The sequence below is a fragment of the Vipera berus genome (assembly GCF_964194415.1).
Source record: "Vipera berus genome assembly, chromosome: 13".
Taxonomy (NCBI): Eukaryota; Metazoa; Chordata; class Lepidosauria; order Squamata; family Viperidae; genus Vipera; species Vipera berus.
The window spans coordinates 16302761-16328170 of NC_138216.1; the positions used below are offsets into that span (position 1 = coordinate 16302761).

The following is a 25410-nucleotide window of genomic DNA, read 5'->3' on the forward strand; positions in this document are numbered from 1 at the left end:
TTTTTTTTTTACCTCCCTCCAGAGAAGATGGCCGTGGCCCGCGGCTGAGCTAGACGGGAGGGTGAGTTCTGGCTGGCTGAGCCCTGAGGAGGCTGTTGCCTGTTGCACGGCCTCGGCTGGGCACCGGGAGTTCCCGGTGCCGTAACAACTTGCAGAGGCCGCGGGAGATGTTGGTGTGCCGGTCCGGGTCCGCCGGGCCTGACCCACGGCGGCGGCAACGCCGAAGATGAGTCGGGCAGCGGGGAACCTGGACCTAAAGTGGCCGGGCCGTTCCGAGCGACGGGGCGCCTGGGGCCTGCGGCGGAGTGCCTGGGAACGCCTTCTGAGCCCGTTCGGCATTTTTACCGAACGGGCTGAGCTAGACGGGAGGGTGAGTTCTGGCTGGCTGAGCCCTGAGGAGGCTGTTGCCTGTTGCACGGCCTCGGCTGGGCACCGGGAGAGGGAGGGAAAGAAAGTGGGAGAGAGAAAGGCAGGAAAGAAAGGAAGAAAGATAGAAAGAAAGAGAAAAGAAAGAGAAAGAAAGAAAGAGAAAAGAAAGAAAGAAAGAGAAAGAAAAATAAATGAAGGAGAAAAATGCAGAAAGAAAAATTAAAAAGAAATGCAAGTAGCTTCCAATTTCCACAACAAGTAGAAAGCAAGAAATTGAGAGAGGGAGGGAAAGAAAGTGGGAGAGAGAAAGGAAGGAAGGAAGATAAAGAAAGAAAAGAGAGGGAGGGAAGAGAGGGAAGGAAGGAAGGAAGAAAGAAAAGAAGAGAAAAAAGAAAATACAGAAAGATAAATTAAAAAGAAATGCAAGCTTTCCTTTTCCTTCACAGCAAAAACAAACAAAAGCCACAAAATAAAATAAAATAAAGAGGCTAATAATAATAATAATAATAATAATAATAATAATAATAATAATAATAATAATAATAAGTTGGAAGGGACCTTGGAGGTCATCTAGTCCAACCCCTTGAGAACACAGGCCATCCTCAACTTACGACCGTTCGTGTAGCGACCGTGGGGAGGCCCAACGGTGCGGAAAACGGTGGAGTGCCTCGTGATTTTTTTCATGAAACAAGTGTGCCTTTGCCCAAAAAAGGTTGAAAAACACTGGTTTATGATACTAAAGAAATCAATTTGATGTTGAACTTGATAAGAGCAGCACGGTTACTGGTGGGACAATATTGGAAGAAGGATAGTTTGCCTACTATAGAAGAATGGGTACTTAAGGTATCGAATCTTGCAGAAATGTCTAAGATTTCTGCTTATTTGAAGGATCACTCACAAGAAAGATATATTTCAGTTTGGAGGAGATGGATAGATTATATTCAGAATAAATATGGGACTAAAAAGTTCCATTTAGCTTATGAGTAGATTTTAGATTGTTATTAATCTTAGTATTAGTATTTATTATATTTTTAAGTTATTATGATGTTTGTAATAATTTGAATGTATCTATGTTAAAGGGGAATTAAAGCACATTATGAATTTGGTTAATTTTATAATGGATAATCTTAGTTAGAATATGATTATTATATCTATAACCCTGTATTCAGCTCTGGGAAGGGGGGGGGAGGGGGGTGGTTTGGGGTGGGTGGGTTTTGGGGATATGTATTGTAAAAAAATACCTGACATGCTTCTTCAGCAGCCTTCATCACAGCCATGGTCAAGAATTCTGAAACTTACAGTGCAGCAAAAGCTGCACTATACAAATGTTTCTTCCTAAAATTCTGTATTTTGTATTATCCATCAGTTCTGCATAATTTCCAAGCCAGATATTTAAATTCAGTATAGAGGTGGTCTTACAATTACCACTGAGACCAGAATCCCCACCGCTTGCAAGGCTATGAGTCAAGCCCAATTTTACTTTTTATTGCCCCTGTTGTTAAGCAAACCACTTCAGCTGTGAAGAGAATCTGGCTTCCCCCATTGATTAAACAATAATAAAAACATCCACAAATTATGCACCCACTCTTTCAATTGCACCAGACTATCTTCACAGTCTGGGTAGCTCCACCCAACTGGTGTGTTTTGAAAGGGAAATATCCAATTGAATATCTTGTTGCTTCAGAACAGAGGTGGAGAACTATGGCCCCTTTATGACTTGTGGACTTGAACTCCCAGAATTCCTGAGTCAGCACGGGCAGTTCATAAAATCATAAAGGGGCCATAGTTCCCCCACCCCTGCTTTATAAGAATGAAACGGTACCCCCTCAGCCAGAAAAAATAATATTTTTCTTCTACCTGAAGGATTTTCTGAAGCAACCAAACAACTAATTGCCAACCTGGAGCAGTCTACAGTCATGTAAGCCATGAAGGCTCACAGATCACATTACCAAACAAACATGCCTGCTGCTTCCATGCTACATACAGCAAGATCAGCCTCCGAACACAATCCTATCAAACTACAGCTATTTCTCTTCCCCTCCAAAAAAAACCCCTCCCTCTTTGGTAAAAACCCAAAGGAAAGAAGACTGAAACCCGACCTAGAGGGCCACAGAAGCTGTGCTGTTCCACCAAACTTTCTTAAGCCCTCTTTCCAAGGTCTGGAAAGTTCAGCCCTACAAGGTAGACCAGCTCAAGAAAGCAGCTCCCCAAGAAGTCTCTAGCTGTATGTTAGGCTAGGACTAGGTTAACCAACTGCTGCAAGTCTGTATGCATTTTACTTTCCCTCTCTCCCTCTGAATCTGGGAGAAGCCAGACTCAGCTTCCTAATAGGTACGATGGCCTTTCCCAGGTCGTAAGCAATGTGTTGGCCCTTGTTTCCATAGCAGCATCTGAAAATTCCCTTCAAGGCTCTCTCCACCACCCAGCTTTCTCCATCAAAACACTCAAGATAAACTGCTTTTCCTTCTGACTTAACCATGTTTCATTCGCCCTAGCCTATTATGCTCTATGAAACATCTGGTTTTTCAGAGCATTTGAGGTCACAAGAGGAAGGAACAACCCTGAGTCACCCCTGCAAGAAATGCACATCTGCAAGGAGTTCCCAGGCCTGGAAAGGAGAATCCATGAGCCCCACCTCAGTCACTAACATACCGAGAACCAGTTTGATGTTTTACTGTTTGTTCTCACTGGCCATAAAAACATGAGCTATGAAATGGTCCTGAGATAGGCACGTGCTTCTTTTAAATATTTTTTTAAAAAATGTGGCGGGGGGGGAAGGGGGGAGAGGGAGAACCATTACCATGAAGAGCTATGGCTTCCCGGAAGGGCTGCAAGTCCGTCTCGACCGAAGAACTAGTTTCTGTTGACGTCGCCCGGTTAGGGGATACTACAGACAGTCTTGGGGGAGGTCTAGAGTTCCGTGGAGGAGGCGCTTTCCCACACAGGAAACTGATTAAGTCTTCTCTGCGAATAGTTCTTCTGCGCTTTTTAACCCAAGCCAAGACATCCTTATTACGACGCTGATAGCCAATATGGATTCCTACATCAAAACTCCGTTGATGAGCATCCACACTTTCTGGAAGAAAAGAAATATGTGTTAGGAGTTGGCCCAAACCCAGACAGCAGCAAGTTCAGATACAACTGGTCTTCTAGAAGCAAAGGCAACTGCACTGCTGAGCTTCCCCCTGTGGACAGCGTGAATTAATGGAAGATAAATTAAAAACTGATTTATGAATTGCAATTATTTCTACCCTGTCTTCACCACTTGGGGGGGGGAGAGAAAGGGGAAGGGAACCACACAAATTCTACCCAACAATCATAAATAAAAACACAATAAATGCACTTGCCAGCCCTATCTAAACTCAGATTGGAGCCATCTGCTAATATCAGATACCAGCTGTTATGACTACAGGTGGTCCTTGATTTATAATAATTGAGCCCAAAATTTCTGTTGTTAAGGGAGACATTTGTTAAATGAGTTTTGCCCCATGTGTGTGCATATGTAAGTATGTGCAAAATGGTGCAGTTTTTTTGAAAGCTGAATGCAACAAAATTTCCTTTTAATATATGCTGATTAGTGTACATTTCAAGTGACAATAAAGTTTTTATTCTATTCTATCCCACTTTTGCAACATGTTTTAAGTCTACATGGCAGGAGTCCGGAGTACCTGAGGGAACACCTGCTGCCGGCATCGACTTCCCTCCGCCCTGTGCGCTCCCACAGAGAGGGCCTCCTCAGGGTGCCACCGGTCAGAGAATGTCAACTGGTGGCCCCCAGGGGGAGGGCGTTCTCTGTGGGCGCGCCAGAGCTCTGGAACCGCTTGCCGGTCGAGCTCCGGACGGCCCCCAACCTTCGCTCCTTTCGCCGCGAGCTAAAAACATACTTTTTTGAACAAGCTGGCCTGGCCTGACGAGGGGATTGGGGGGGGGGTGTTTGTTATTGTTATTTTATTAGGTTTTAAAGATGTATTTTAGTATGTGGGCATTTATTTAATCTTGTTTTAACTTTTGTAGTCTGTATTTTTATTCTTGCCCTGTTCACCGCCCTGAGTCCTTCGGGAGAAGGGCGGTATAGAAATATTATTAAATTAAATTAAATTAAATTTGGAGGGGAATGACAGGACATCCAGCACTGACTGAAAAGTTTAATGTGTCCACCTTCGATCATTTCGCCGAGACCTGAAGACCTGGCTCTTCGAGCTTTCCGGCCCAGGCTGAGTTTTAATTGGGGTTTTATATTTTTTCAGGGATTTAATTTAATCTTTTTTAATTGTTCTTAATTTTTGTATCGATGTTTTATATACCCTGTAAACCGCCCTGAGTCCTACGGGAAAGGGCAGTATATAAATTCAATAAAATTGAAATTCCATTTAGGTCGAATTTATTTTATTTTATTTTATTTTTTATTTTAATTCCATTTATATCCCGCCCTTCTCCGAAGACTCAGGGCGGCTTACAAGCTTAGCAGTAGCCTTCATTCTATGTATATGCCTGCTTATTAGGGCTTTCACACACACGCCCAGTGGCATTATTACAAAGTCAGCTTAATTGCCCCCAACAATCTGGGTCCTCATTTTACCTACCTGGGAAGGATGGAAGGCTGAGTCAACCTTGAGCCTGGTGGGACTCGAACCTGCACTAATTGCAGGCAGCTGGTGTTACTTAAGGAGGCATTAGCCCACTGCTCCACCAAGGCTCAAATTCTTACACTTAAGTTGTAAAATGGGGAACAACTCACTAAACAACTGTCTTGATTAGCAACAGAAAATATGGGCTCAAAGGTAGATCAAGGGCTACCTTTATTTGATCAAGGTCAAAAGAGCTATGTTATCTTTAGTGACCCTTAATGCAGAGGCCCCCGACCTTTTGGACACCAGGGACCGGTTCCATGGAGAGAGGTTTTTCCGTGGACGAAAGTGTGTGTGGTTTTGTGTGCTGCCTGCAGTACCAGTCCACAGACCGGGGGTTGGAGACCACTGCCTTAATGGACTTTTGCTGATAAGGTTTTCAGGATTTGTTTATTAATAAGAGGCAGGATATGGGAAGAAGAGATTGCCTCTTATCTGCCATTTGCACACAATGGCTGGCCTGAACACAGACAAAATGTTCTGCCCACAAAAGGCCAGTTTTGTGTTGATCATGTCACAAGTTCCAAGCATCAGTGCCTTGAGGATGGGAGAGGAGATCACCAGATGAGCAGATCTAGGGAAACAAAGTACAGATAGCCCTCAACCTACAACAATTCATATGGTGACCATTCCAAGTTACAATGGCACTGAAAAAAATAACTTATGACCGGTTTTCACACTTACGACCATTGTAGCATCCCCATGATCATGTGATCAAAATTTAGATGCTTGGCAATTGACTCATACTTGTGACCATTGCAGTGTCCTAAGGTCATATGATCACCTTTTGCAACTTTTGACAAGCAAAGTCAATGGGGAAGCCAGATTCACTTAACAACCATGTTACTAACTTATCAATTGCAGTGATTCATTTAACAACTGTGGCAAGAAAGGTTGTAAAATGGGGCAAAACTCACTTAACAAATGTCTCACTTAACAACAGAAAATTTGGGCTCCATTGTGGTCATAAGTCAAGGACTAACTGTACTGGAGAGATCTGGCACACAACCCATGTGGGTAAACCTTGCCCAAAGCCCTGTAACACCATTCTCGATTTTATTTTGGCAAAAACTCAGAATATCCACTTTCAATCCTGCTAAATTACAATCCACCCAAATAGTTTGCTGAATTTACCGTATTTTTCCTACATTAGCCACATACCTATTTGTTTTTCTGCAAACACACTAATCTTTTGCATTTATTTTTTCCTTATGCCATGTAACAAAATTAATGTTGACTACGTTGAAATTTCTGGGAAAGCAGAACGTAACTGTCTCTCTCTCAGCCCAACTCACCTCAGGAGGAGGAGGGGGGAGTATTGTGTGGGAAGGAGTGTTGTGTGTCTTTGCCACCTTGAGTTATTTATTAAAAAATAATAAAGGTGGGATATAAATAAATAAATGGGCTGTATGGCGGCTCAGTAGTTAGACGCTGAGCTCCCATCCTCGCCCCAGCTCCTGCCCATCTAGCAGTTCGAAAGCATGCAAATGCAAGTAGATAAATAAGTACCACTTCGGTGGGGAGGAAATAGCACTCTGTGACATCATGCTGGCCACTTGACTACAGAAATGTCTTTGGACAGCACTGGATCAATGGCCTTGAAACAGAGATGAACGCCCAAGTTGGAAACAATTAGTGGAGTAAAATCTGCAGGGGGACTCCTATAAATGAAGAAACAAAGCAACCTGCCCCAGCTTCAACCTGCCTAGATTTCCTGTGCTGGACAACTCTGACTACTTCCATCCACCAATGGGATGGCCAAGGACCCCAACCTTCTCTTGAAGAGATCTGCTCAAGCTGCCAAATGACAATGGCAGCATCAGATTTAAAAGAACTAGTCAAGCAATTCTTTAGTTCTTCAGTTCTTTGATTTGCCAAGAGGTTTGGGTGTAGGCAATACAGGTCCTGATGGGGGTGCGGGCAATACAAGAGGTAGGTGGAATAAGAGAAAAATATTTGCCCAACAAACGTGGCATTACACGTTTCCCATACATTTTTTAAAGATACTTTCTTTTAAATGCAATGCCTATTGACATCAGCCATTCAGAGCGACAACTTCACAAGTGACCAAATCTTACTCTAATGCTATCTTTCTATCAATGCTACAGGGACTGGTTCAACTCCCAAAAACTTGCAACGTATAACAGACATCAAAAATGAAAAGGGAGAGAATGGGAGACAAAAGCAGAGCACAGTTATTACTTCAGCTGGACATACTATCTACCTTAAGAACCAAGTGGGTTTTCCAAGATGGTCTGCATCTGGAGGGAACAGGCGGGTGGCCTAGAGGCATTTCCATGCAAGGGAAGGAACACGGATGATGGCACAGCAACATGAGGAACCAAGCCAAGGACAGCGCTGAAAACAAGGCCAAGCTTGCTCAGAATCCAGAAGTGGAGTGTATGGCCATGCAAGTCAGTGGCACCTGACTTGCAAGGTTCTGGATGAGCATGAAGAAACAGCAACAATGTGAGAGGTTAGCAGGGAATGGATTGGAAGATCGGCTTTATTCTCTTTTATTAAGGTGTTTTTTTTTTGTCCCACCTTATTTTTACGAATAACTCAAACATGCCAATTAATCCAGAATGGCCAATGGAGCTGCAGAGCCTTGCTAAGTGGGGAGGGAAGGTAGAGAACAACAGTGCTCTTTGACAAGAAATTATGAAAGGAAAAACAAGCCAGCAGGATTAAGAGTTATGACATATGGGGAGTGCAATCAAATGGATTTAAAATGGTAGAAAGGAAAACTGAATAAAGACTTTAGATCGGGCTGTTAACTCAAGGGAAGTTTCAGTGAAGTGAAGGTGATCAAAAATAGAGTCAGAAATTAGACTGCAATGAATTTAGAAGACAGTAGAATTGTTCCTCTTCCGGGTGGAAAAGTAGGATAAATTAATTAATCCACTTTTAGGTGAGGCAGCCATTTCTCAAGAGTATGGGAACTTTAATTCAAGTATTTGGCTACATAAGGCTGGTGAGGTTAACAACCTCATTTCTATTGCTGAATTAGACTATCAAGTCCAACAAAGCCCCAAATCTCCCTAAAGCAGACATGTCAAACACAAGGCCCGGGGGCCGGATGCAGCCCGCAAAGTGGTTTCATGTGGCCCGCGAAGCCATTCTGGAAACAGTGAGGGAACGGCCCCCACTGCCTTGGCCCTGGCCCAGAGACCCTCCTTCTGCCAGAGACCCTCAGATCTGTCCCACTCCTGCCCAGGCCCCCATAGGCACCCTTGATGCGAACGATGTAGAGCTGGCCACGCCCACCCAGTAGGCCATACGCACTCTAGCCACGCCCACCCAGGCCACGCCCACCCAGTAGGCCACGCCCACCCAGGCCACACCCACCCGGCCCCCTGAGGGCAACCGCAATGCTGATGCGGCCCTCAATGAAATTGAGTTTGACACCCCTGCCCTAAAGTAATATTTCTATCCAGCTTTATTCATCAGAAACAATCTATTCTACTGCCGATGCACAGCTATTAATACTTACACATCACATATTTGTACTGGACATCAGTATTTTTTCAACAAAAGATTGCACAAAGCAATTTTCTGTAGAACCTTGAAAATATAATCCACATGTTCAAACTGTACTTTCTATAACTACTCACCAACACTTTGTGCTCAAGAATGTCCCTCTACACTGCAGCCTTAGCTGGTGGGAGTGAGCTAGCTTCCAAAATAGATTCTTGAGAATATGATACCACATTCCACAACATTAAGCGCAAGTAAAACTTACACTATTACGACAGTCAAATTGTCACATGTTGCTTTGAACTGAAAATAAGTCTTTGACTGTTTTCAACAGACATTACTGAGACATTATGTAAATGAAGACTCAATCATCCAGGCCAATAGTATCTAAAAAGGTTAAATCATGGCAACTGGACCAAACCTTCAAACTTTAATACAGTTGCCATGATTTAATCATTTTAGATACTGGGATAATACCTAACCATGGGCATCTCCCTTTGACTGGGCTTACCCACCTATGCACAAATTATGTGACAACTCCTTCAGCCAATGCTATGCTTATAAAGAGAACATCTGTAATAAATGGTCAAATTGCGTAATTTTGCAACAAATAGAAATTGGCCCAATTAAAAATGTTGCCAATCAGTTTTAGATCCTTAGTGTGCCAAGACCTACAACGCATTCCAAGTTCAAAAATTATAACAACCATTATTTTATCAAAGCGAGTTACAACATTATTAACTAATATAGTTGGTTGTAGATGTTCCTATTGTGATGAGCTAATAGTCATGTCCTTAGTATGGTCCACAGTGGAACTCTTCTCCATAGGTGTTACTCAACTAGCTTCCCCTAGGCCTCAGTGAATCATTCTGATCCTCATGGGAGCTAAGTCAGACCAAGAAAGCAAACTGTTTAATTTAAAAAGCTCCAGGCCAAAACTTCAGTTCCTGAATACTTTTATCCAAGGACAGGATTGTTAAGAATTCATAAAGGTTGACAATTCTCATATGACTCTCATTATGTTACTATATAATGTGTATTGTATATACATAGTTAGCAGAAACATCTGTAACAAAACACAACCCTGCCATGAAACAAACTTACTGGCAGTTAATTTGATATTGTTCTGACTCTTAATTCATCTTTACAATGGTGATTTTTCTTTATTCAAGAACTTCAATTCTGATAGGGTGAAAGCAGACTTTTTGCCACAAATGCTGTTTGAAGTTCCACTGGAACATAAACCATCTTAGTGAGTCAACAGTAAATCCAGATCCAAAACCATTAAAGATAGATACCTTGCAAGCAGATCCACCTCACAGCTCATCCAACAAAAACTAAGAACAGTATCTCAAACATATGACTTTGGCTGTTCAGTTTTAGGCAGGTTATAGGAAGGAGCCAATAATGTAGTTTGAATTAAACAAGGATTGGGGAAACCCAAGTTCTGCTATCCAAGCTTTTGGGATGATTTTCGACCAGCCATCCTTTCAGCTAAACAAGCCATTATTAGGGGAGGAGGGAGCACTATATGGTTGCATCTATCTTTCCCAGATGTAAGGTGGGATTGAAACTTAAGAGGGTGCCATAATAATTTCATCACTGCAAACATAATATTTGATCATCCATATCAGTTCACAGAAACGGGATCTACCAGTATCAGGACATTCACAATGTGGCATGTGGATTCTCAAAATTAAGTTAAAATTATATATACACACATATTCAAGTATACAGAAACCAAAAACAAGATAAGACATTTAGAAAAGAACATATTTGCTTTGATGCTCGTTCCTGGAGCGGGAGTCAATCTCATCCATGTAAGCTCTTTGGAATATTTACATTGCTCCATAAATTCTTCTCAAAATATAGGTCAACTCTTTTTAAAGGTGAGAGAGCTTGGAGTGGAAGCTTTTAAAGCCTTCCACTGAAATGATTGCTATTGTAGAGTTCACACAAGCTTTTTTTTACACCTAAAAAAGTGAAGGTGACACAACTTTAAGCTAAGAAGCCTATTCCTTCTTTGCTAAGCGTAGTGCTGCCACATAAACACCTGAACAACACGCTCAAGTAAGACCAAAAGCCCACTGCGAGGGCCACATTCTGGTCCCACAAGGGCCAGTTAGATGACAACAGGGAGCATGTGCAATCTCTCATACCCATTGTTGCAGCAGCTAGGTTCACATGTCACATTAAGTCATAGACTATACAACCACTGTTCTTAAATTGGACTAAAATGACTCATTTCATATAATATGCCAATCTTCAAACAAGCCAATTACCACTTAGTTTGATGTATCAATCCATCAAGTTAAGTCCTTTTTACCTACCCTGACTTTGTCTCTCATAGAGAGACTTCTCCCATCACTAGATTCTAAGACCAAGGGAAGAAAAAAACTAATCTATACACTTTGATATCAGGACTGTACTAGCTATAGAGCAATTTATGCCCCAATGTCTTGCACAGTGGAATTTTCTAATTTTGCAGTTCTAAAATGTATTATAAATATAGGTAAGGTTGGAATACGCAGACTCCGATTCTCCTCTTTACTTTCACAAGATTATAAAATGCAGCATCAAGAGACAGCATCCCTTGTGCTCCTTGCAAAACTAGATTACCAGTACATTCTTTCCCAGCTAATTCCATGCACTGCTTGGATTTCTAGCAAGAGGCACATGCACAGGGTGCTCACAACCCATCTGGCTTTGACCCAGCAACTGCCAAGCGATAAGCCATCAAAATGGCAGCTGGCACCAATTAGAGAAAGAGAGCTGACTAATACTATTGGCTGAGCTGGCAAATACCTCCCTCGATGACTAAAAGGTGGCTGTTTTCAGCACTACATTCCATTTGGCCACTTCAGATGGCATCATCTAATTACATCAACTGCTTGCTCCAAAGTAAGTTATTCACATGATATAGAAATGGTGAAGTCCAACAAAATATTACCTTTATTTACTGGGTCACCAAACTTGTTATCAAGGCAACACAGGCTTTAGCTGAGCTAGCATTTGCCAGTTAGTGCTGGTGTAGTTATTATGAGTAACTGGAAGCACTTTAGGATATCTAAGGTCAAGCCAGTAACATATTCTTGAGTCTGCTCTTTTCCTCCATGAGCTGAAAGGAATTTCTGAGCGCTCGTGGAGTTTTTAAAAGTGTGAACCACCTAAGAATAGTCCTTTTCCAGATACTTATGAATTAGTATAGAACTATAATATTTATAGAGCTGACAGTCTTTTCCTAGGCCATCAAAAATATTTTAATAGTTTAATAGACAGAAAAAAATGATTGACTGAAAGTTAACACAACATTTAAATCCAACAAATTTTCTCTCTCTCTACTCCAGAGTTAGAAATAAGTAGATTAGAAATAACAAGACATGAAGTAGGTAATGAAGTAGGTTCATTACCACTGGGGGGGGAGGAAGAGGAGAGGAATGTTGGTTTATAGAGAAGGGATGCGTTGCAAATGGACAATTGGACAACTGGGCAGCCACTTGTCTGAAATGGTATAGGGCAGTGATGGCGAACCTTTTAGAGACCGATTGCCCAACTGCAACCCAAAACCAACTTATGTATCATCGGGTGCCGGGTGGGCATGGCCCACTGGGTGGGCGTGGCTGCAGTGGTAACGGCAGACTGGGTGGGACTAAAAAGTTCAATCAATCAATTCCAACTTTGCGAGATCTTTTTTTTCCCCGCGAGAAGTTGAAATTGATTGATTGAACCTTTTTTATTGCACACAGCGGTGGAGGCCTAAAGCGAAAAGTTTTTATAAAACCCAGCTGAAGGCATAGGACTGGGGCGACGGCGCATGTGCCCACAGAGAGGGCTCTGCGTGCCACCTGTTGCCATAGGTTCGCCACCATGGGTATAGGGTCTCCTGCTTGAGCAGGAGGTTGGACTAGAAGACCTCCCAAGGCTCCTTCCAGTTCTATTCTGAAAGATCTAACCTTATCTAAAAGTCAGTATAAATAGTACAAAGTCAGTATAAAAGGTATCTCTAATATCAAACCATGCACAGCCAAACAATGAAGACAACCATTTATTCCCTGAAAAACTACATTTTTCCCATGAAAAGCTAATTAAGCTTACCTAGAATTTCCTGAATATCCCAAAAATTCACCATTAAGATATTGATCAACTATTTTGTAGTATACAATGATACATGACATAGGACAATGAACCATAGATGTGGTTAATATTGCATGCTATGCACATAGGAGTAGAATCCGTCAATTTAAATGTTACTTGAATATCCGAACCCCACACAAAATAGAAGTCCCAGCCTGAACCTGCCTTATAAAGGTAGTTCATTCTAAGCTGCTTGACTGGCAGAAAAGGCGCTCTTGGTCCACCACAAAGGTTCTACAATTTTCTGCCAACTCTCAATTTCCAGAGACATCTCCTAAAAGATTACTGAGGACCCTTAAGTGATCTTAATCCTTTCAGTGCCAGAAGTGCCCAGCGGCACCTGGCCTTGGGTGACTGAAGCCACGTGCAGAAGTTGAAGTCGGCTGGCACCAAGCGCGTCCAGTCTGGAGGCCAGGAAGGTCCCAAGCATCAAAACAGCCCTGACCGTTCCTTCCTCTCTCAGCACCGGAGGCTGCCAAGGACACACGGAAGGGTCACCTTCAAGAGCCGCTGGACCCTTCCAGGCAAGGGCCAGAGGGCAGCTTCCTTAGAAGCCCCTTCTAGGTGTTTCCTGGGACTCCCAGAATCCCCCTGAAGCAGTGGGCCGGGCTTCCCTGGGGGCTCCCTCCGCCCCGCTCCACCGGCAGCCCCAGGGCCGGGGGCCTCGACCGAGCCTATTAGGAGCGGCAGCCGGGAACAGCCACGAACTGCACCCCCCTCCAAGACCCGGGGGGGCCCTGCGGAGACGCCCGAGGCCTTCAGGGGACTCCTCAGACACGCCCAGGCCGCGCCCCCACCCCGGCTTCCCCCCCGGCCCCGCTCACCTTTGTAGAGGTTGGTGACGGCGGTGGCCGCGTTCTGGAAGGGCACCCAGAGGGAGAGGCCGGGCTGCTGGCACACGCGGTCTGCGGGGGGGAAGAGAGCAAAGGGGAGAAGTGAGCCTCGCGGTGGCCGCCCGTCCCCCCCCCCCCGAGGACCGGCCATGTTGCGCTTCGCCATTTTGTTCACCCGCCGCCGCCGGGACGGAAGCGCAGGAAATGGGAGGGCGGGGGGGGAAGGGGCCAAGCGGGACGGAAGCCGCCTGGAAGCGTCCAAGTCGGCAGGGGTAGGGGGCGGAAGGGAGCGGAATCCACCACTTGCCCCAATGGGTGGGGGGGAGGGAGAGGAAGAAAGAGCCTTTAAAGGGGGACTCCGCGTCCCGCTCGTCGCCCCCCCCACCCGCCATTTTGTTGGTGGGAGGGGCCGAGGGCCCGGGCGAGCCCACCCTCCCTTACGGACGGACGGAGGGGGGGCGGGCGAATCCATTCTGCCCCCCCCGGCAGCCGCTTCCTTCACCGACGGGGAGCGAAGAAAGAGAAGCGGCGGCGAAGATGCGGCCTTCCGCCATCTTGCGCGAGCGCCCGGCGGGGGCACCGGGCCGGCCTCGGACGACCACTCCCAAGATTGGGGGGGGGGGGGTGAGAGCCCCTTCCGCGGGGCCTCGCGCCCGGCGCGGACACGTGTCCGGGCATCCACACGTGCGGGCCCCTCCGCTCACCCTTGTAGAGCTGCGCCACGGCGGTGGCCGAGTTCTGGAAGAGGTGCCAGAGCTTCTGCTGCTTGGGCTCCGGCTGCGGGGTGGCGGCGACGGCCGCCTCGTCGTCGTCCTGCAGTTCGGGCGGCAGCGGGCCGCCCCCGCCGCCGCCCAGGCCGCTGCCGTCGTCCCGCTCGGCCTCGGCCAGGCACTGCCGCTCCCACTGGCTGAACCAGTGCTCGGGCCCGTGCAGCTCCTGGATCTCGGCCTCGCCTTCCTCCTGCGCCGCTTGATCCTCCATCGCTCGCTCGCTCGCCCGCCCGCCCGTCCGGGCCGCCTCGGCGCGGCTCCGGCTACCTCCGTCCGGCCGCGCCCGGCAGCTGCGGCGACGCCATCAGGAAGAGCCGCTGCCGCCGCCGCATCCCCGGCCGCTGCCGCCGCCCACACTGAGCCCGAGACGCCGCCCCGAGCGCCCCAAAATGCCTCACCCGAACATGCTAGGGGGAGGGTACAGAAAACGACAACCCCACCCCGGCAGAGCCCGCCTCTTTTCCTTCGCCGGCGCCGCTGTCCAGCGATTCTTCGGCGCTTGCCGCACGCCCATTGGGCGGCTGACGCGCCCATCAATGTCATAAAGGAGGAGGCGGCGAGACGAGGCCATCAAGGTTGGTTACGCTAGCAAAATGGAAAGGAGGAAGACAGGTTGGGAACCGGGGGTGGGGGGCGAGGGAAGAACCCTTCCGCGCAAGCGCAGGCGAGGAGACGGGAGGGGGAAGGTATGCGCGCGCATATCAGCCTCGCTGCGCCTCCGCGCACGCGCAGTTTCGCCTCCGTGTTCCTGATGTTGAGTTCGCCGGGCGTGGCTCAGCCTCGCCGTTGTGGCCGCAATAAAACCCGGTTTGCAACGGTGGGTTGATGCAGCGGGTCAACCGGAGCCTGAAGAGGCCTCGGTGCTCCGTAGCGTCATGCGTGCGCCGCTTACATTCGTGTAGGAGACCATAGTTTAACCATGATGCGTAGATTAAACCATACAATGCAGGCTGTGCCATGTATGCTAAACTCTCCAGAAGCTAAAATCTGAATTTTGGTTTCGTCAACCCCCGGCCTGCTTTCTCAGCTCTGCTGACCCAGCAGTAAATGTCATGGCAGCGCCGCATGCCTGACTCCGTCGCGGTGCACTTTGACAAGGGGAAAGCCAACCAAGGATGGCCTGTACAGGTGGTCCTCGACCTACGACCACAGTTGAACCCAACGCTTCTGTTGCAAAGTAAGACATTTGCTAAGTGACTTTTGCCCTATTTCACGACCCTTCTTGCCACAGTTGTTGAGTGAATCAAGGCAATTCTTAAATTAGTAACACACTTAAGTGAATCAAGGCAATTGTTACATTAGTAACACAGTTGTTAAGTGAATCTGGCTTCCCAACTGACATAGTCCAGACATGTCAAACACAAGGCCCGGGGGCCGGATCCGGCCCGCGAAGTGGTTTCATGTGGCCCGCGAAGCCTTCCTGGAAACAGTGAGGGAACGGCCCCCACTGCCTTGGCCCTGGCCCAGAGACCCTCCTTCTGCCAGAGACCCTCAGATCTGTCCCACTCCTGCCCAGGCCCCCATAGGCACCCTTGATGCGAACGATGTAGAGCTGGCCACGCCCACCCAGTAGGCCATACGCACTCTAGCCACGCCTACCCAGTAGGCCACGCCCACCCTGGCCATACCCACCCGGCCCCCTGAGGGCAACCGCAATGCTGATGTGGCCCACAATGAAATTGACAGCCCTGACATAGTCAGAAGATTGCAAAAGGTGGTCACATGCAGAGCTGAAGGACATACCAGCAGTTTTTCCTTTTTTAAAAAATATATTCTTACAGCTATAAGGGACGCGGTGGCTCAGTGGATTAGGACGCTGAGCTTGTCGATCAGAAGGTCGGCAGTTTGGCGGGTCGAATCCCGAGTGCCGCGTAGCAGAGTGAGCGCCTGTTACTCATCCCAGCTTCTGCCAACCTAGCAGTTCGAAAGCACGTAAAAATGCAAGTAGAAAAATAGGGACCACAACGGTGGGAAGGTAACAGCGTTCCTGTTACCTTTGGCGTCTAGTCATGCCGGCCACATGACCACGGAGACGTCCTCGGACAAGCGCCGGCTCTTCGGCTTTGAAACGGAGATGAGCACCGGCCCCTAGAGCTGGAAACGACTAGCACGCATGTGCAGGGGAACCTTTACTTTTACTATTCTTACAGCTAGTTCTCAACTTACAATAGCTCATTTCGTCACTGTTCTAATGGCACTGAAAAAAGTGACTTATGACGGGTAGCATCCCCATGATCACACGATCAAAATTCGGAGGGTCAGGCAGCTGACTCATATTTATGACGGTTGCAGTGTCCCAGGGTCATGTGATCAACTTTTGCAAACCTCTGGAAAGCAAAGTCAGTGGGGAAACCAGATTCACTTAACAACTGTGTTACTAAATTAACAACTGCAGTGATTCACTTAACTGGCAAGAAAATTCACAAAATAGGGCAAAACTCACTTAAGTGTCTCACATAGCAACAGAAATTTTGGGCTTGATTGCGGTTGTAAGTTGTGGACTAGTTGTGTTTTGTTTTATCAACAAGAACTAAATACAAAACAATGAACAGTAAAATATACATCCAACACTAACAAAAAAAATGTACAAAAAAGGGAAAAAAATGTCCCGAATGTCAAATCTAACACTAAACGTACATCACCCCACCACATGCTGGATCTGAAAGGAAAAAAAAACTGATAAGATTCTGCTCCCCTTACATGACAGATCTACAAATAGTTATAAGCCGTCCCATTCTTAATGAAAATTACTATATTAAATAAACAATTATCCCAGATGGGAAAATCTCTGTCTACTAATCAAGTCAACTCAACATCTAATCATAATATATATGTGAAGAATAGGAAAAAAAGCAATTAACAGGTATACCCAAACATTACACTAATCTTCAAATCTCTGTTAACCATCTGTTACTGCATCTAACATGTAAAAGGTCCACAAATAGCATTTTTCCCTTTAAGATTAAAGAATCCGAAAGAATACAGTGAATTTTGTTAATATAAGTGGTGGTAGTTTATAAGTGCAAACAGCAATATATATTATTTCCACAGCAAGGAAGTTAAAGCAGAAATGGTTAAACTGATAGCTTTATTCAAAAAGGAAAATATATTTATTTTTTTATTTGAATATCACTTCTGGGTTTTGTGCTTGTGATGAAAAAAAATTGAACTTTGATTTGGTTTTGCCGATTTGATAGATTTGTTGTTATAGAAATGGCTGGTTATAATATTGTTGAAGCTGTAATATTGTTATCTTGTACTGTGCTAAAAAGAATCAGAAATCAACACTTTTTTCTTTCTTCCCTTGTACCTTATATTTTCTTTCCCCCTCTTTTTCCTTCCCTTAGTTTCCTATTTTTATTTTTCTTTGCATTTTATACATTGATAAAACAATAAAAATCATGAATTTTCCCGCGCCTCCCCAAAAAACTCCACAAATGGCTTTGAGTCTTTTATAAAGTTGTCCATGCCGGCAGTTATTTGTGAAACAGAGCGAAACTGGTAAAGGTGGTTCTCGAATTACAACCTTAATTGAGTCCAAAATTTCTGTTGTTAGGTGAGACATTTGTTAAATGAGATGTGCCCCATTTTACGACCTTTTTGGCCACAGGTGTTAAGTAAAATCACAGCAGTTGATAAGTTAGTAAGCCGGTTGTTAAGTGAATCTGGCTTCCCCCGTTGACTTTGCTTGTCAGAAGGTCTCAAAAGAGGATGATGTGACCCCCGGGACGCTGCAACTGCCATAAATATGAACCAGTTGCCAAGGATCTGAATTCTGCTCACGTGACCAAGGGGATGCTGCAAAGGTGGTAAGGGTGAAAAACAGCCATAAGCCACATTTTTCAGTGCCGCTGTAACTTTGAATGGTCGCTAAATAAACTGTTATAAGTCAAGGACTACCTGTAATTTGAGCAGCAGAGGCTGGGGATACCAGGGGAGGGGGGGCAGAAGGAGGGGGAAATGTGAGGAATACTCAGTCCCCACACCTGGTGGGATTCTGATCCTCAAGGCAACCTGGCCCGGCTTTTGCCCATCCAGCTTAGCTGACAGTCACCTTCCTCCACACATCCTAGGCAACGCCAGTTGGGAACGGCCGTGGCAGAGGAAAAGGATGGAGTGGACTTTGTTTGATTTGTATTGAAGTGTGAGTTTATTTATTTTCATGTTTTCAGACCACAGTGCAAATTGAAATACATTTGCCCTTTAAAATCTGGACTTTTTCCCCCCGTTTTTCAATGAAGCTCTCAAATTGAAAACAGTTGCCTTCCTGAAGCTTCTATCGTAATTGATATTATGGGGAAGAACTAACAAAATGTGAGTCGGGTAATATATAAATGTAATAAATTATTATAATATTAGTAAAAGGGCTCGCAAAAAGGAAAAAACAGCCCACGTTTTTTTGCAATAAATTAGAAGAATTACACATGTAAATTTTAGAATTTTTTTTAAAAATACAAACGAGTAGAAAAGTGGGACAACCTGAATTAAAATGGAACAGAAATGAAGTTGAAGTCAACAGATGTAGCTGTCCTTACCAGGGAATAGAGGTAATCCTCAATTTATGACTGGTTGCTTGGCAACCGTTTGAAGATACAACAATGGGCCTATTTGGAGGCCACATTCCACCCAGATTCAAAGTTATGACAGTCGCCTCTCCCTCTTGCAGTCCCTGCTTGAACTTCAGGATCTTCCCAACCGGTCTGCATTTATGACCATTTTCAGTCCCGCAGTCACCTGATCCTCCTATCTCCTGGGCCGCTCGCAGTCGGTGTTGCTGGGAGGGCAGAGGTCCACCCCGGATCCTGTTCAAGCAATGCTTCTGTGCTACATCCTGGAAAGGAGGGAGGGAACTGCCAATGATCTTTTCGGCCATCCTCACCACTCTCTGTACCGCCTTCCTGTCTGAAGCAGGGATGCTCCCAAACCAGACTGTGATGCTGTACGACAGGATGCTCTCAATCGTCCCCCTGTAGAAAGTGGTCAGAACAGGGGAAGGAAGATGAGCTTTTCTCATGCGATGCAGAAAGTGCAGGCGCTGCTGTGCCCGCTTCACCAGTTTCTCACTGTTGAGCGACCAAGCCAGCCTGCTTGTTAGCTGCACACCCAGGAATTTGATGCTGGTAACCATCTCCACAGGTGAATCATTTATGCCCAGAAAAGTGTGGCTGTGCCTGCCTTTTTTGAAATCGACAATGATCTCTTTGTTTTTATTGATATTTAAAACTAGACTGTTTTCTTTACACCAGTTCACCAAGCCCTCAACCTCCTTGTGGTAAGCTTCCACACTGTTATCATGAATAAGGCCCACTACTGTTGTATCATCTGCAAACTTTACAATATGGTTGGTGGCATACCTAGCACAACAGTCATGGGTCAACAGGGTGAACAGCAGCGGACTTAGGAAGCAGCCCGGAGGAGAACCTGTGCTCAAGGAAATGGTATTAGAAGTATTTGTTCCAGCTCACACATTTTGGGGCCTGTTGGTAAGAAAATCCAGAATCCAGTTGCACAAAGTGGTGTTTAAGCCTAAAAGGCCCAGTTTGTCTATTAGATGCTGGGGAATGATTGTGTTAAATGCCGAACTGAAGTCGACAAACAACAAACGCACATGAGTATTTCTTTCCTCTGAAAACGAGCATTTAAATAACATTTATTGTCATTTTTTTACTGTGAGCATGACAGCACACATCAAAAATGAAATTTAGTTGCCTGCTCCCAAAGTGAAATACATACATGATGGCACATACCTAAACATACTATATACCACGGGTCGGCAACCCGTGGCTCCGGAGCCGCATGCGGCTCTTTGAGCCGTCTCCTGCGGCTCCCAGCCGCCCAGTGCGCGCGCACCTCTTCGAACGGGCAGTGGTGCGCGCGCACCTCTCCAAATGGAGAGTGGCACTGCCCGTTCCGAGAGGTGCACGTGCACCTTTCCGAAGGGTGGAGGTGCGCGCGCACCTCTCCAAGCCGCCGCCCTCCCGTCCGGAGACCTGCCGCATTCGTCAAACATTGACGAACACGGCAGCTGTGCAAATGGGATGGCGGCGGTTTGGAGAGTGCGCGCGCACTCGCCAAACCACCGCCATCCTGTCCGGAGACCTGCCGCGTTCGTCAAACATTGATGAACACGGCAGCTGTGCAAACGGGATGGCGGCGGTTTGGAGAGTGTGCGCGCACCTCTCCCAAGCCGCCGCCGTCCGGAGACCTGCCGATGTTTGGGGAGGTTTGGGGAGGTGCGCGCGCACCTACGGTCGTTCGGAGAGGTGCACGCGCACCTCTCGGAATGGGTAGCGGCGCCGCTTCTTGCAAAAGCTGCCGCGGCCCGTCTGCAAAGCTGCCGCTTTCAGCAGCTTTGCAGACGGGCCGCGGCAGCTTTCCCAAGAAGCGGGGCCGCTGCCCATTCGCGCGGAGGTACGGAGACCTGCCGACGTTTGGGGAGGTTTGGGGAGGTGCGTGCGCACCTACGGTCATTCGGAGAGGTGCGCGCGCACCTCTCGGAATGGGTAGCGGCGCCGCTTCTTGCGAAAGCTGCCGCGGCCCGTTTGCAGGCTGCCGAAAGTGGCAGCTTTGCAGACGGGCCGTTGCCGTCGTGCAACCGGGAACCGGTTCCATCACACATAAAAAAAAGTCAAACGCGCGCGTCCGCGCATGCACAAGAAAAACCCATTTTGTGCATGCGCAAAATGATTTTTGCACATGTGCGTGCATGGACGCACGCACGCGGCTCCCACTTTTTTTTTATGTGTGATGGAACCAGTTCCCAGTGGTTCTTTTCCTTTTTCGGGTTGCCGACCCCTGCTATATACTATATATTTACTCCCAGCCTGGGGCAAAACCAGGTCAATGGAACCACAGAATATTCCATCGCTAATTATGGGGGGTGAGATATTACCCCCCGTAGATAGGGCTCGTAACTTGGGTGTCCTCCTAGATTCACAGCTCTCCTTGGATGATCATATAGGAGCTGTGACTAGGGGGGCCTTCGCTCAGGTTCGCCTGGTGCATCAGTTGCGGCCCTATCTAGACCGGGATGCCTTGCGCACAGTCACTCATGCACTCGTGACCTCCCGTTTGGACTACTGCAATGCTCTCTACATGGGGCTGCCCTTGAGGACTACTCGGAGGCTCCAGCTGGTGCAGAATGCAGCCGTGCGAGTGGTGGTGGGGGCTTCCCAATACTCCCATGTAACACCTCTACTCCGTGAGCTGCATTGGCTTCCAGTTGTCCTCCGGGTAAGATTCAAGGTGCTGGTTATGACCTATAAAGCCCTAAATGGCATGGTTCTGGGTTACTTACAGGAGCACCTGCTGCCGGCGTCAACTTCCCTCCGTCCAGTGCGCTCCCACAGAGAGGGCCTCCTCAGGGTGCCGCCGGTCAGAGAATGTCGACTGGCGGCCCCCAGGGGGAGAGCGTTCTCTGGGGGGGGGCAGACCTTTGGAACCATTTACCGGTGGAGCTCCGGACGGCTCCCGACCTTCGCTCCTTCCGTGACCTAAAAACATATTTATTTGAACAAGCCGGCCTGGTCTGATGGGTTTAGGGGTATTTTAACATTTTGTATTAATCTATTTAATTGGGCTACTGTATTTAATATTTCTTTTCATTTTTATATATTGTATTTTATTGTACTTTATTGTATTTTATTGTACTGCCCTGAGTCCTTCGGGAGAAGGGCGGTATAAAAATTAAATAATTATTATTATTATTATTATTATTATTATTATTATTATTATTATTATTAATAATAATAATAATAATAATAATAATAATAATAACTGCAGCGTTCGCTTTACATTCTCTGTGTGCCCTTAACAACTGCCGCAAAAAAGCCATAAAATTGACTTGGTCACATTACACCATTTTTAGACCATCACAACTATGATGGGCAGGCTCCATTAAGGGTGTTGAGGTCTACTTATAGTCAGTTAAACCTTACATTTTAGTAGGCATCATATATGTTGTGTCAGAAGCAGATGCTAACCAACCATTGAGAATACAGAATGGCCACCCTGAATTCCTAAATCCCTTCTTTATTCAGCCAGTTCACCTTGGCCTCACCTGAGAAACACAGGGCAGGTGATCCTCCAGGCTCTCAGCTTTCATGCAGGACCAAATCAATCTGCAGATGAAACTGGCAGGAATAGCCAACACCCCAGGATCCAAAAAGATCTTGACAGACTTGAACAATGGGCCCTATCCAACAAAATGAAATTTAAAGTGGAAAAAGCAAGGTTTTACACTAAGGCAGGAAAAAACAAAGGTACAAATACAGATTAGGCAAAACCTGACTCAAAAACTGTACCTTTGAGAGGGACCTTGGAGTCCTAGTGGATGACCACTTAAATATGAGCCCACAGTGTTCAGCTGCAGCCAAAAAAAGCTAATACAATCCTTGTTTGTATAAACAAAGGCATAGAATCAAAATCACATGAAATACTAGTATCCCTTTATAAAGCCCTAGTAAGACCACACTTGGAATACAGCATCCGATTTTGGTCACCATATTACAAAAAAGATGTTGAGACTTTGGAAAAAGTGCAGAGAAAAGCAACTAAGATGATTAAAGGCCTGGAGACTAAGAAAAATGAAGAAAATTTTTAGGAATTGGGAATGGCCAGTCTAGAGAAAAGGACTAGGGGTGACAAGATAGCAGTGTTCCTGTATTTGAGGGGCTGCCACAAAGAAGGGGGGGTCAACTTATTTTCCAAAGCACCAGAAGGCAAGACAAGAAATGATGGATGGAAAATAATCAAGGAGAGAAGCAATCTAGAACTAAGGAGAAATTTCCTGACAGGGAGAACAATCAATCAGTGGAAGGGCTTGCCTTCAGAAGTTGTAGGTATTTCATCACTGGAGGCTTTTAAGAAGAGACCAGACTGCCATTTGTCTCATATTGTATAGGGTCTCCTGCTTGAACAGGGAATTGGATGAGAAGACCTCCAAGGTCCCTTCCAGCTCTATTCTGATTGATTGATTGATTGATTGATTGATTGATTGATTGATGATCAATTAGATGATAAACTATGTTCAGGATGGTAGCTTCTTTTAGGCTAGATCAGCACCCTAAATCTTCAGCCAAGCTTCTCATTAGTTCCAGATATTGGTGGGTCTGTCCTTAGCATTTTCCAATTTTTGAGTTTATTGCACAAACACAGTCAAAATGTCTTGTGCTAGCTTCATCCTAAGAGGAATTTTTTTGCTGAAAATGGAAACAAGATTCTAAGGAGGATGTTTTGAGTTTGGGAGAACAACACAGTCAGAGGGATTTGAATGCCATTAGCAAGGCCCTACGAACTATAATATGTCAATTCTTAAAATTACTATCCTTTGCTTTGTGCTTGATTTTTCCTATTTTTCTCCCATACTTTTTGCCAGAATGAGAAAGGAGTGGGACCTGAAATATGAGCCCAGCAGAATGCAAAACGTGCCTGTTTTCCTGCAGAGTTGGAAAACATAGGAATACAATATAAAGAATTGGAAGGGACCTTGGAGGTCTTCCAGTCCAACCCCCCCCCCCACCCCCAGCTCAAGCAGGAAACACTATACCAGGGGTCGGCAACCTCGGCTCTTTTATGACTCGTGGACTTCAACTCCCAGAATTCCTGAGCCAGCTGTGCTGGCTCAGGAATTCTGGGAGTTGAAGTCCACGAGTCATAAAAGAGCCGAGGTTGCCGACCCCTGCACTATACCATTAAACAGGAGACCTTCCAGACAAATGGTTGTCCAGTCCTTTTTTCAAAACCCTCAGTGATGGAGCACCCACCATTTATGGAGGCAAGCCATTCCACTGGTTAATTGTTCTCACTGACAGGAAATTTGTCCTTAATTCTGGATCTTGGCTCTCTCTCCTTTGTTAAGTTTCTATCCTCAGGAGTACATGGGCTGCAGAAAACCCTAAGCATTTGCTGCCATCTCATGGACATCTGGAGCACTGAATGTGTGACACCAAAATGTTCCTGAACTAGCTTTTTCAACAGCTCCAGCTTGTGTGGCCAAAAGTCAAGACACTTGGTGACTTCCCCACTTTTGCATTCCCATAGCTCCTCAGTGTGCCATCCTGTGACCTTCCAAGCAAAGGTACATAAACCCTGGTGGCACAATTTTCAAAGTGTAGTATTGCAGGCAAACTGTGCCCACAGCCTGGAGTTCAGTGCTGACGGACTCAAGGTTGACTCAGCCTTTCATCCTTCCGAGGTTGGTAAAATGAGGATCCAGATTCTTGGGGGCAATAGGCTGACTCTGTAAAACTGCTTAGAGAGGGTTGTACACTACTGTGGGTCAGTTTATAAGTCTAGATGCTATTGCTATCTATCTGTCTATTTGTCTGTCTGTCTATATGCCTATCTATATGCCTATCTATATGCCTATCTATGCTTATCTATCTGCCTATCCATCTGCCTATCCATCTGCCTATCCATCTGCCCATCCATCCATCCATCCATCCATCCATCCATCTATCTATCTATCTATCTATCTATCTATCTATCTATCTATCTATCTATCTATCTATCTATCTATCTATCTATCTATCTATCTATCTATCTATCTATCTATTTATCTATCTATCTATCCAGCCAGGCAGCCAGCCAGCCAGCCAGCCAGCCAGCTTGTCTGTCTGTCTGTCTGTCTGTCTGTCTGTCTGTCTGTCTGTCTGTCTGTCTGTCTGTCTAGTGAATCTATCTATCTATCCATCCATCCATCTATCTATCTAGTCTGTCTAGTCTACCTACCTACCTATCTATTTTCCTATCTGCCTATCTCTCTCTCCATCTACCTCTCTCTCTCTCTCTCTCTCTCTCTCTCTCTCTCTCTCTGAAATATGCAAATCCCAAATGTTGATAAAGATCCTGAAGAGCATGGATTCTCAGTGGCAATGAATGCACCATTGCATCAGTGAAAAGCTGAAGGATGAGTGAGATGACTAAGAATTCCCAGAGACAGATATTCCAAAATGACAAATTGGCTCCAAATACAGGATAAAATGGATTTGATTTAGGAACAATGAGGGAAAGAGAACTAAGAATATCAGAATGATATTTATCTCATCTGTTTTGCTCTGACTCATGGCTAACTATGTATAGAATTAAGTCAGGAATCTAGGTTTATGTGAGCCACTGAAGCATATAGAAACCACCCTGGGTTAAAATATGTTCAATCCATGATGCAAACTAGACAACTGACTGAATTCAGTAAACAAT

The 25410-nt window shown here is 45.8% G+C and overlaps 1 protein-coding gene across 1 annotated transcript in view; it reads right to left on the reverse strand.

Moving 5' to 3' along the window:
* The window catches only part of HAPSTR1 (HUWE1 associated protein modifying stress responses), a 32216-nt gene extending 17617 nt beyond the window's left edge, over nucleotides 1–14599 (reverse strand). The window contains exons 1-3 of the mRNA XM_081338114.1: nucleotides 14146–14599; nucleotides 13433–13513; nucleotides 3170–3445 (exon numbers count right to left, since the gene is read on the reverse strand). Coding sequence (XP_081194240.1) covers nucleotides 3170–3445; nucleotides 13433–13513; nucleotides 14146–14422 — 634 coding nt within the window. The 5' untranslated portion in view covers nucleotides 14423–14599. The remainder of the gene's footprint in view (nucleotides 1–3169; nucleotides 3446–13432; nucleotides 13514–14145) is intronic.
* Between the last annotated feature and the right edge of the window lie 10811 nt (nucleotides 14600–25410).